The 12,353-nt window shown below is 43.0% G+C and overlaps 1 protein-coding gene and 1 long non-coding RNA gene across 3 annotated transcripts in view; one reads left to right on the forward strand and one right to left on the reverse strand.

Annotated features, from left to right (window-relative positions):
• Positions 1-6,101, forward strand: part of LOC310679416 — a 53,560-nt gene extending 47,459 nt beyond the window's left edge. Inside the window, exon 3 of the long non-coding RNA XR_014512232.1 lies at positions 5,292-6,101. This is a non-coding gene — a long non-coding RNA (uncharacterized lncRNA). The remainder of the gene's footprint in view (positions 1-5,291) is intronic.
• A 2,720-nt stretch (positions 6,102-8,821) lies between these two features.
• The window catches only part of LOC310679403 (uncharacterized protein), a gene marked incomplete at its 5' end in the record, with an annotated part of 107,145 nt that continues 103,613 nt past the window's right edge, over positions 8,822-12,353 (reverse strand). For both annotated transcript variants that reach the window (XM_083444644.1, XM_083444645.1), the window contains one exon: positions 8,822-9,428. In XM_083444644.1, the coding sequence (XP_083300770.1) occupies positions 9,336-9,428 (93 nt within the window). In that variant the 3' untranslated portion in view covers positions 8,822-9,335. The remainder of the gene's footprint in view (positions 9,429-12,353) is intronic.

Consider the following 12,353-nt stretch of genomic DNA (forward strand, 5'->3'; position numbering starts at 1 on the left):
CAATGGAACTGTCTGGAAATTTTGTCTGACTGGGCTAATAACAAAGGAAAGAAATGTTAAGTGGGACAGGTTGAAAGAGAGCATGCCTTGGTCAAAGGGAGACAGAGGAATATGAGAGAGTTCACAACCAGAATAAGGAAAAATGGAACAATAACCAACAACTTATACCCAGAGAACTATTGTTATTGGCTGGCTTATAAACTGAATTAATTAATTTTTTTTTTAAATGCATTAAAACTTTAAAATCTTCTCTCTCTCTCTCTCTCTCTCTCTCTCCCTCTCCCTCTGAAGTTTTGTTTAAACCCTCTTGCAACACCCCCTTCCTATCTTTTGCCCTTCTAATGAGATATTTAACTACTTCGTTTATTTTTTTGTGCACTTTGATTTGTGGAGTTTCTAGGAGCTTTTTGTTCTATTATTCACCACAGGCCTTTGTGAGTATGTGTGTGCACATACACATGCAAGCCTCCCCCCGAGATCAATTGGTGGTTAATCACCAAAAAACTAAAGTCATGGTCTTCGCTAGGAGACACAGACATCACAGATGGGAGATGGACAATCAGCCAATAGAACAGGTCAAAATTTTCAAATACCTCGGAGTAGTTTTCCAGTCAACAGGGGCCTGGGAGGCCCACCATAAATATGCTAGGGAAAAAGCATCTCAAAGCGTCAAAATACTGTCTCGCTTTTACTTTACGAAGGGGGGCAGACATATTCCAGCAGCTTTGGAGGTCTTTCAAGCAAAACCCTTGGCACAACTACTCTACGGGGCCCAAATCTGGACGGGAAATCATTGCCGCACACTCGAAACGGTCCAGTCTAAATTCCTAAGACAGATTCTAGCCGTTCCATCATGCGTACCAAATGCGGCCCTACGGCTGGAGACCGGCCTCCTCTCCGTCGAGACCCGGACCTGGATAAGAACATTCAACTATTGGCTTCGTTTAAATTTAAACCCATCCGGACTATTACCTCTAGTAGCACGAGACGCTCATAGAAGTCGGTGGTCCAAAGTAGTGCATCAAAAACTACTTACATGTGGCCTACAAGCACAGCATCTCCTGAAAGTGGGTCTCCCCAAGGCAAAAACCATTATCGATCAGCGCTTGAAGGATATTGAGCAGCAGAATAATCTGGCCTATATTAAGAAATTTAGTGCTTGGTATGCTTATCTGCCCCCCTCCCATTTTGATTTTCGGGCACCTTATTTGTCTACCTTAACCATTCCAAAACTTAGGCGGGCCTTTACATTGGCCAGACTAAATATGTTACCGTCAGCTGTTCTTGAAGGTAGATATCAAAAAATTCCATATGAGAACCGGCTCTGCCCCTGTGGAGCTGGCTATGTAGAGACGGCGTCATACGTTCTCTTGTCTTGCTCCCTATATAAAGATCTCAGGGACGAGACCATCACGCCGCTCCTATCTGCCATCCCCGGCCGCTCTTGCGAAGCCAAATTGTGCTCACTTCTAGCCGACCAGAACAGCTCGACAACAGAGAAGGTTGCCAAATTTATCGAGAGAGCAATGAGATTGAGAGCTGGTATCTGAATGATATCAGTGTGGTCACCCGGATTCTTCGCCTGGGTTTTTATGATTATTATCATTATGTTTTATTACTATTATTTTATTACTTCTGCCAAGTTTTAAGTACTGAGATTATTAATTTACCTAGGGTTTTAATAGGTCACAAGATTTTAACTATATTTGTAATGTACTTCTGTTGGTGTTTGTCTTTTGATGCTATGGCCTGTTGGCTATGCAAATAAAGTTTTATTCATTCATTCATTCATTCAAGCCTCCCCCCACACCTGTGCTTATTATGTGTCATCAGAAGGTGCTTGGCAGTCCGCAGCCTTGCCAACTGCCACTAATATATAAACACATCAGTAAAATATATAGGGTCATCTGATGGTTTGGAAGGTCTTTTATTTCTCACTTCTGTAATCGAAGTAGAAGGGACAGATTGATTTTCCCCCCTTCTGCTTCTAGAGAAGAAAGATAGTTCAAATGAGTTGACTGTACTTCAGGTGACAGACATTACTAGGGATAAACAACACCAGTGAGTCAAGAATGTTATAATCAATGGGTGAGCAGCTGTTATTCTGTTCAAGTGGTTTTCTTGTGTTGTCTATAGACTGCTCTCCATCCCTTGTGTTTGGAAGTCCAGTTTCCTTTACGTGATACATATTCTGTGTGGATGTCTAAGTGGTAGAAGGGGGGCAGTATACAAGCTGCTAATTTGTTGGAAGAACAAATGATGTGGTGTCTATATAAAGCTTTGTGCATAGTGTATTGCACAGCTGCTGTTTGTTGTGGTATTTGGGTGCATAGCATTAACATATGTAATGTGTTGCTATGGGGCTATGCATTGACTGTAAAGGTAAAGGGACCCCTGTCCATTAGGTCCAGTTGTGGCCGACTCTGGGGTTGCAGCGCTCATCTTGCTTTATTGGCCAAGGGAGCCAGTGTACAGCTTCCAGGTCATGTGGCCAGCATGACTAAGCCTCTTCTGGCGAACCAGAGCAGCACACGGAAATGCTGTTTACCTTCCCACCAGAGCGGTACCTATTTATCTATTTGCACTTTGACGTGCTTTTGAACTGCTAGGTGGGCAGGAGCAGGGACTGAGCAACGGGAGCTCACCCTGCCGCGGGGATTCGAAATGCTGACCTTCTGATTGGCAAGTCCTAGGCTCTGTGGTTTAACCCACAGCGCCACCCACGTCCCAATGCATTGCATTGACTGTACTGTACTATAAATGGTATACATTTTGGGGTTTGGACTCGAGAGAGCTAGCTGTGCCAGAAGGATTTATTAAAGCTGATTAAACCTGCTGGCCAACTCTGGTCATACCTTCCTGAGGCTGCTGGCTTATGGCTTGAAATAGAGAGATTGAGAAAAACCTGGAGACAGAGAGATTAGTTTGGTCCCTAAACTAACAGCATTTGGGCTGGCTGGGACAGTGAGTTTACTTTGGCTGTTTGTTGGAGTGCTCTAGGTTTTGCATCCACCTATGCCTAGCTGTAGATTTGTAAATAAATTCAAATATTCCAGTGACTTCCTTCCAAAGGAAATTAAACCCATGTACACATTGAACCCCTGCAACTGCTTACTGCTCAGAAAAGTAGAGTAGCAATACTGTTTAAGGTAATATTTTGGGAATGTCATAATTTTTAGTACTTGTGTTGTGCCAAGGAGAGGTTCTGGTTCTAGTGTCCCAGAAAAGATGTCAGATAACATTGCCAATCCTGTCACCTACAAATGTCATGCCGTGCACCCTTTTATATACTGTGCAAGGGCTTAAACCATGTAGCTGTACCTAGGCAGTTTATGCCCCTTGTGCAATACAAGTTGCAGCAATAGACAGTTGTAGCTGCACTCATAAATGGTGTCAACTAACAACACTTCATTTACCATTGTCACAGATTAGATTCAGGCTATAAAGTAGTCAGTTATGAAAGTACAGTGGTGCCCCGCAAGACAGAAAACCCGCTAGACGAAAGGGTTTTCCGTTTTTCAATGCACTTCGCAGGACGAATTTCCCTATGGGCTTGCTTTGCAAGACAAAAATGTCTTGCAAGTCTTGAGATTTTTTTCCGCTCCCCACCCCCTTTTTCTAAGCCGCTAAACCGCTAATAGCCTTTTAGCAGCTAATCCGCTAATCCCTTAAGCCGCTAATAGCCGCTAAACCGCTAATAGCGCTAAGCCGCTAAGCCGCTAATAGGGTTGCTTCGCAAGACGAAAAAAACGCTAGACGAAGAGACTCGCGGAACGAATTAATTTTGTCTTGCGAGGCACCACTGTAATGTCATTCCAAACTCTGCAAGAAATATACAAGCTTCCATGTTGCACAAATCAGGCATAATTAAAGCGTTCTCAATTCATGTAGGCTGATGGATGGCTACAGCCAGCATGCTCATTCATTCCCACAGCCCCCATTGTGTGTTAGCACCTAATCCAAATACCTGATGAGGCCTTCTGTCTATGAGTCTACAAAAACAAACTTGTAGATGAGTTGTTATGTAGAAGCTTGATTCATCACATGTGGCCTGAATCGAGATAATGGATTTAATTGTCTTAGCAATATGGTTATTTGTCTTATCAGTGCCAGTACCAGGAAGCTTATGTTATTATCAACACTGCTTTGTAAATCATCACTACAGTATTTATTTTCATACATTTAGCATTTTATCCCTAACTTCTGGCCTCACTATTAAAATTTTATATCTTTTACATCAATGCCCATTTATATATCTGCCAATTTGTCATAACCTTCCATGCATCCAATGAAGTGGACTCTAGTCCTTTAATGCTTATGCCATAATAAACCAGTTAGTGTTTAAGATTGCATAAGAACTTTTGCATTTGTTGCAACAAAACTATCAACAACTACCCCTCTGAAACTTGTACGTTGCTATTCCAGCAGGAATCGGTCTAGTGAAATAGATATATAATACCTTGTCATCCCTATTCTCTTGACAGCAAAAGCCATGTATACTGAGAAGGATTTGCAGAATGGAAGATAGTCCCGTAATTGTAATGGCTGTGTATCTTTTTACGACAGTTGTTGACATATTGGTTAGGAAGTCACAATATGTACATTTTATATGTTTTATTTGAATAATATTTGTAAGAGTTCATAGGCTTTTGAAACACCAAGCCAACACAAACATTGGCCAACAGAATCTATGCACAGAAGGAAAAGATGCCACCTATTTTGTATGCCTCTGGGCTGAGCCTGGCACTGACATGCAATACGGTGGGCCTCCTATTGAGCTGCCGGTGCCAGTAACTCTACATTTCTCTCCTTTCAAGTACTGTCAGCCTCTACTAAGTTTTGCTTGCAAGGTTCATAAAGACTGTCATTCATTGTGGTGTAGCTACATAAACACCGATTTGTTGTGCTCTAAATGTTAGTGACTTCACAGCGAAGCTGTTCTAAACAGTAAATCTCTTGTAGAAGAGCCACACTCTCTTTCCTGTTGAATGATATTGCCACTGCTTTAGACTGTGCTTACTTTAAATAAACTACAGCTGGAGGGGATCTTCCCCTTTTGAATGATGGATTCTGAGGGGTGTTTTTCTCCCCCTAATCCTAGTTAATGTTACTTTTCTGACTATGTCAGACTATCCAATTAGGCCTAACGATCAGTTACAAGCACCAGCACACTCAAGTGTTCAGTTTTTCAGCCTCTTTCTTTCTTAATGCACACACCATATTAAATTAAACTCTCTTCCAGTCTGCAGCTTTTACAAGCTAAATGAAGAGACTGTACTCTTTCTTTGCAGCTCTTCATCAGATGCAAGAGAATCGTGTGCCCCTTGACTTTCACAAGGTTATTCAAGAGAATGTTTTTTATTCAGTGACGGCCTGAGAGACTTGCAGGCAAAGGACAGTGTAGTAGGTGAGCTATTGAGCAAGTGATATAAATTCTTAGGGGTGCTTTTGGCCCCATAATAAAATGGTGGCAAAGGTAATCATGCAATATTGACATGGTTATTGCTCAGGTTGTGGTTATATCACAGTTTGTTTTGTGTTGCAGTTAATGTTCATGTGTCCTTTTTATATGAATTTAACAAGGGCACTCCAGCATGCAGGTTTTTTGTGTTTTTTAAGAGAGCTGGGATGCAAATTTACTGCTCCTCTATTCACATTACTAGAGATGCTAGTGTTCCCAACAATCCATGTTCAGGAAAGCATTCAGGAAAGTAAGAGGAAGGGAAGGACTTCACAGCTTTAGCTTTGCAAATGTGAAAGGGGAGGAAAATGAATTGTCTTTTTGGAAGAGTCCCTTTTGCGCACTTGCATCTTGATTTGGAAAGGGTGATGTGGGTGCAGCAACAGATTTCGATACAATCCTATATCCAGAATGAAATTGGAAGGAAGCTGCTTTATACCAATTGTCCTTTATGGTCTATTCTGGGGTAGGAAACCCAAAGATCTGCCTCTGAACTGTGGTCCTGCCCCACAGCTTGAGATGCCACAAATATGATCCATAGGGTAGGCACCATATGCACATTACTACTACTACTACTACTACTACTACTACTATGGCTTGTACCCCATTGCCATGATATATATTTGGTAAGGGTTAGCACTCACTACTCCGGCTGAAGTATTCTGCACAAGCTGCAGGACCAGCCAGAAGAGAAACCTCATACAGGGCACATTACAGTAGTCTAAATATGATTAGGTAAAGGTAAAGGTACCCCTGCCCATACAGGCCAGTCTTGACAGACTCTAGGGTTGTGCGCCCATCTCACTTAAGAAGCCGGGGGCCAGCGCTGTCCAGAGACACTTCCGGGTCACGTGGCCAGCGTGACATTGCTGCTCTGGCGAGCCAGAGCCGCACACGGAAATGCCGTTTACCTTCCCGCTAGTAAGCAGTCCCTATTTATCTGCTTGCACCCGGGAGTGCTTTCGAACTGCTAGGTTGGCAGGTGCTGGGACCGAACGACGGGAGCGCACCCCGCCACGGGGATTCGAACCGCCGACCTTTCGATCGGCGAGCCCTAGGCGCTGAGGCTTTTACCCACAGCGCCACCCGGGTCCCCTAAATATGATTACCAGCACCTGAACCTGTGAACGTATCACAGCAGGCCTGGGGTTCCAACATCCCATTCACTGACTATTTGAGGGTGCAACAGAGACAGCAATTTAGGTCTTTTTTGCTGCCCTTGTTGCTATATCTTAGGCATGGTGGCATGTTTTAAACACTGTTCCATTGATTTCACACTTGATCTTGCACCACTTCTAGTCTAGCCATCCTCCAGCCTACATCATTGTTTGTAGCTCTGAGGAAAACCAAGGAGCACAACAAGCTCCATAGTGTTGAAGTGGGCACTCCCAAGCTGAACCTCATCTCATTGCTCTACAATAGGGTAAGTGCATCAACAAGAATGACAGGATTTTTATAACAAGACCACAGCGCCCCTGGTTTGCCACCACAGTGCTAAATCAAATGTGCAGAACGCTTCTGTACAACTGAAAATGAGAATTTGCTGTCAAAAACACTTCCAGCTAGACATAAATTTTTGGATAGTGTCCCAGAATGCTCTGGGTGGTCTTTTAAGACTACAGAGCACAGACCACAGTGGGCTATACATTTTGGCAGGGCTATCAGCTTTTTTCATGTCTCCTGCCAGTGATAGGATGGAAAACATAACCAAAGATTTGTGAGACTTTTCTTGAAAACATGCCATGAAGTAAATAAAGGAGATGAAGAAGGAAACATTTTGTACTAATGCTGTACAGATGCCAATCTACTTCTTAGTGAGCACCAATACCCCAAGGTAAAATTGGATCTTAAAGCATTCCTCCCCTTGACTATGTAATCTGTGTGGAGTAACACTGTGCGTGTGTGTTTTGTTATATCATATGGAGTTATTTGGTTACATATTTATGTTGTTCTTGCTGGAAATGTAATGTAAGCTGTTTGTCCCAAACCAGCTGAAGTTAATTGACTTTAAGTTCCAATGAGGAGGAGCTCTAAGTACTTACATAACAAAGGGCCTCTGGATAGCTCAGTTGATTAGAGTGTGGTGCTGGTAACACCAAGGTTGCAGGTTTGAGCCCCATATGGGATAGCTGCATATTCCTGCATTGCAGGGGGTTGGAATAGATGATCCTTAGGATCCTTTCTAGCGCTACAGTTTTATGATTCTATGAGACTTGTCCTGAAATACGGCATGGAGCAGCTGGAACAAACTGAACATGTTGGACAACATGATTCCCCTCAGAAGAACTGTGTTTTCTGATGGGTTACCTGGGACAAAATGTGACCCATTTGGAGACCATAGTTGGCTAAGGAAGTGCTTTCCAAAACAATCGGTTGGCATGCTAAGCAACCAGTTCTGGGCACCACAATTTAATAAGGATATTGACAAGCTGGAGCATGTGCAGAGGAGGGAAACCAAGATGATCAATGGTTTGGAGACCAAGCCTTATGAGGAACTGTTAAAGGAATGTTGAGCCTGGAAAAACCTGGAAAAGAGGAAATACATGATAGCCACCTTCAAATATCTAAAGGGCTGTCACATGGAAGATGGAGCAATCTTGTTTTCTTCTGCTCTGGAGGGTAGGACCCGAACCAATGAATTCAAGTTACAAGAAAATAGATTCCGACTAAACATCAAGAAGAACTTTCTGACACTAAGAGCTGTTCAACAGTGGAACAGACACTCTTGGGAGGTTGTGGACTTTCCTTCATTGGAGGTTTTTAAGCAGAGGTTGGATGGTCGTCTGTCTTGGATGCTTTAATTAAGATTTCCCGCATTGCAAGGGGTTGAACTAGATGGCCCTCAGGGTCCCTTCCAACTTTACATTTCTATTATTCTTTGCACAGCCACCTATGGAGGAAAACAGAAGAGTCACTGGGTTAAGAGGCATGCTCAGAGTGCCAACAAGACTCTGATGGTGTTTCCTGCTTGGCAGGGGGTTGGACTCGATGGCCCTTGTGGTCTCTTCCAACTCTATGATTCTATGATTCTATGATTCTGTGATTCTAAGACTGGGCACCTGGAAAACACCTTGACATCTCCAGATATTGTTGAATTCTTAATGGCCAGTGGTCAGGTATGATGGAATATGTAATTCAAAACCTCTGGAGGCCACAGATTCCCCACCCTAAGTTGGAAGGATCAAACAGCATAGGAATTGATACGAAAAGACCTCTGCCCAAGACCTCAGAGACCTCCTGCCACCTGTCAGAGTCAACTATATAACAACAACAACAACAACAACAACAACAACTATATTGGGCTAGTTAGACAAACAGTCTAACCTGGTATAAGGCAACTACCTATGATCTGGAAATTCATTCTTGCCCTCCTTGTACCTGTCACACAGCAATGCCAATCGCGGCAGACAAATTAAGAAAAGAGAGCACCATTTCACTTTCTCAGCACAGAGCAGGCTCTAAATCCTCCAGATCTCTATTACCAAGGAGATTGCTATGACTAACATATGCTTTCACAAATAGCTTTGATAATCATCACATCACTAACAATGGAATGCGCCTAGGCTATCTTAGCTGGGATTCTAGCACCCCCTACAGTTTGTCCCTTAATTAGCAGTTTATCACTTTTGTTCTCTTGTGTTATGGTAATTTTAAAATGCAATATTAAAAACAGTTTGAAGCAAATTGTTGTTTTTTTAATGTTGCAGAGATGTTCCTTAGATACTGTACACCATGATGAGCTTCTTTGGGTAGACATGGTATTTTTTCAGTTAAAGTTGTGAGGTTTTTCCATAGACATGGCTCTGAAGCCTTAATGTGCTTCGGATTTCCTTTAAGGCATTTGCCCTTTTTAACAGATCCCTGTCCCTTGTCCTTAAATCTTGAAGATCTCTCTCCCCAGACAATGCATGATGCTGATGTTGTCCTCTCTCCGGTCGCATGCAGGCCTGCAGCACCAATCTACACCCTGGAAAAGAGAGAACAAACCAGTACAGCACTATAATAACAGAGGACTGTGAGACTTATTTCTTCCAACTTTTCTTATTCTGACTTTAGGTTTACCAGAGTTCTAACACCTCTTTAAAAGCTCTCAAGTTGGCAGTCATTGAAGGCTGCTCAGTGGTGTGGGTGGCTTTCCTACTTTTCAATGTATTAGTACTCTCTTCTTAATCATCCCTCTTTCCCCTTGTCTGCTACTGTCTGCCATACTGTTCTGTGGCTATTCTGTGGTTTAATAATAAACTGTTCACTGATTTAACAATGCTAAGCTGTGTTCAATAGATCCTAGTTAACCCACTGATCAGTGGCCTACCCTCTGAGACAGTCAGTTGATGGATGACAAGAATTCTTCAATTAGTGTGTTCTTAATAAGCCAACTAGCCCTGCTGCAAAGGCCAATCAAGTTAGGAATTATACAAAGTAGACTTCAGGAACTGTCTTACCAGCAGCATCAGGCTAAAAAAAAGCCTGAAGCCCAATGATGAAGCACATTCTAGTGGTCATTAACATTTAAGTTACAGAATTCACTATGTTCCGCTTATTGGCTAGACTATCAGAATCTTAAATTTGCCTGCAACTGGAAAACAGGCTATTCTTCTTTAATGTTTGCTCATGTAGAAGGGCATGTAGCTGAAATTTTGTTTTCTAGTCTCTCCCTCACAAAAAGCACCTGAAGGCAGGAAGGAAAGATTGGGTATTTAAAATTAATAATTAATTTCATTTGTTTAATTAAGTGAATGCATTTGTTTAAAATTAATATTTGTTTTATTATTCTGTGCATGGATACAGAACACTTGCAGGCACACCAGGGATTGGCCCATAGCACTGTATGTTTCCAACAGTGGGAGGAAAAATGCAAATTCTTCCTTTGCCACTCCTGATTACTTCCCTGCCTTGGAGCTTCCCATGGGCCACATGGCAGAGTAGTGGTGGTGGTGAGAGCAAAGTCTGGTGAATGCCTTAGTACTCTCTTCTTCACTGCTCATGGCAGCTGCAGTGGCACCAGCAGAATAATGACAATGATGCCACCTGCCACCATTGCAGGGTCAGATTGGACCTGGGTCAAAGATGGTGGGACAAGGAGATGACATGCTGGATGGACTAGCTCTTCCTGTTTGTTGCTCTATTTCCTATTGGTCCAAATTGTCTCTGTTGCCAAAGTGCTCTCCAACCATCAGACCCATGTTAGCCAGAACAAACCATAGCTGCCAACCTTCCCTTTTTTTGCAGGAAATTCCCTTATTCCAGCGCTGTTTCCCGCTGCTTCCCACTGCTATCCCAGATTGTTAGATATCCCATAGACTCTCCCTGGGACAGGTGAGGCTGCTGATCCCTTATTTTCAAATATGAAAGTTGACAGCTATGGAACCAACACAGTACAGAACTGGTGCAGCAGCCACAATTTCAGGTCCCAGGAAGAAGTCTGGTATGTGTTGTGTGTGTGTGTGTGTGTGCGCGCGCGCGCGCGCGTGTGTGTGTGTGTATACGTGCATGTGTGCGTGCATGTACATACATACATATGTACATATATACAAAAGAGTACAGTGGTACCTCTGGTTACAAACTTAATTCGTTTTGGAGGTCCATTCTTATCCCGAAACAATTCGTAACCTGAGGTGTGCTTTCACTAATGGGGCCTCCTGCTGCCACTGCACCGCCTGCACACAATTTCTGTTCTCATCCTGGGGCAGAGTTTTCAACCAGAGGTACTATTTCCGGGTTAGCGAAGTTTGTAAAGCGAAATGTTTGTAACCCAAAGTGTTTGTAACCCGAGGTACCACTGTATGCTGTTCATACTTCCATGTCCCTGATTGTTGGTCATGCTGGCAGGACCTGATGGGAGTCGAAATCCACAACATCTGGAGGACACCAGGTTGCAGATGGTTAGCCTAGACTATTCTTCAACCTTGAGTCCCCAGATGTTGCTGCTATACAATTTCCATCATCTTTGTCCATTAGATAAACTAGAAGAGAATAATGAGAGCTGTAGTCCAAAACTCCTGCTGTGTTTTGAGTTGTGGCCATGCTAATATTGGGCTTTCCTGTGGCATCTACGACTAACTTTTATAGGAAAGGAGCACAGACAATGGGCACCCTACTCAAGCCTTCTCGTTGTCTAATTGGGTCTGTCTGCTTACCCAAATGTCAACCTTTGTCATGACTTCATTCATTGGCTAAAAGCATACCGTCCAAACTTATGGAAACTCAGAACTGTGGTGCACATCTTCCATGATGCACTCCCGGGAGAATCACATGACCCACACCTTGATGTCACCCTGAAAAGAAGCATTTTTTTTTCAAAGTGAGAGTGCAGTGTGACAGTGTGGCATCCAAAATGGCTTCCACAATCTCATGGGGAAAGAACAGGGCACAGGTATGGAGTAGGCGATTTTTCTTCAGAGAACAAATGAGGATCATAGTGGCTGCACATTTTGCCTCAAATCTCTGTTTCCACCTGTGTTGGAAACTTACACTGATTAAAAATAAAGCTGGGAATTTGGGGGCTTACGACTCAGCCAGGAGTAATGTACACAGTCCCCCTCCCCATGCACACTCACCACAGAAGATCTGAAGATCTGAAAGGGGTTATATTGTGATCTAAATGGCTGACTGACAATCACTTCAAAACAAACTATTTTTTGAGCCCAGGATGGAATCAAGGAAGCTCACCACCACCATCAAAACACAACAGTCTGAATCAATTCAAGCTTTAAAATGAGCTTATTTACCATTGTGAATTTTTGCTCTGTTCCTCTCAGCAATTTTCACCATTATGGCTGCAGTCCCAATGAAAGTAGCCCAGACTGCATAGTATTGCTGTCACAGCAACTGCTCTCAAAGAGCTCTGCACAGAATTCAGCACATTGCTGCTGCTCCAGAAGAGAAGTGCTAA

The sequence above is a fragment of the Podarcis tiliguerta genome, assembly GCF_965153285.1.
Source record: "Podarcis tiliguerta genome assembly, chromosome: 6".
Lineage (NCBI taxonomy): Eukaryota > Metazoa > Chordata > Lepidosauria > Squamata > Lacertidae > Podarcis > Podarcis tiliguerta.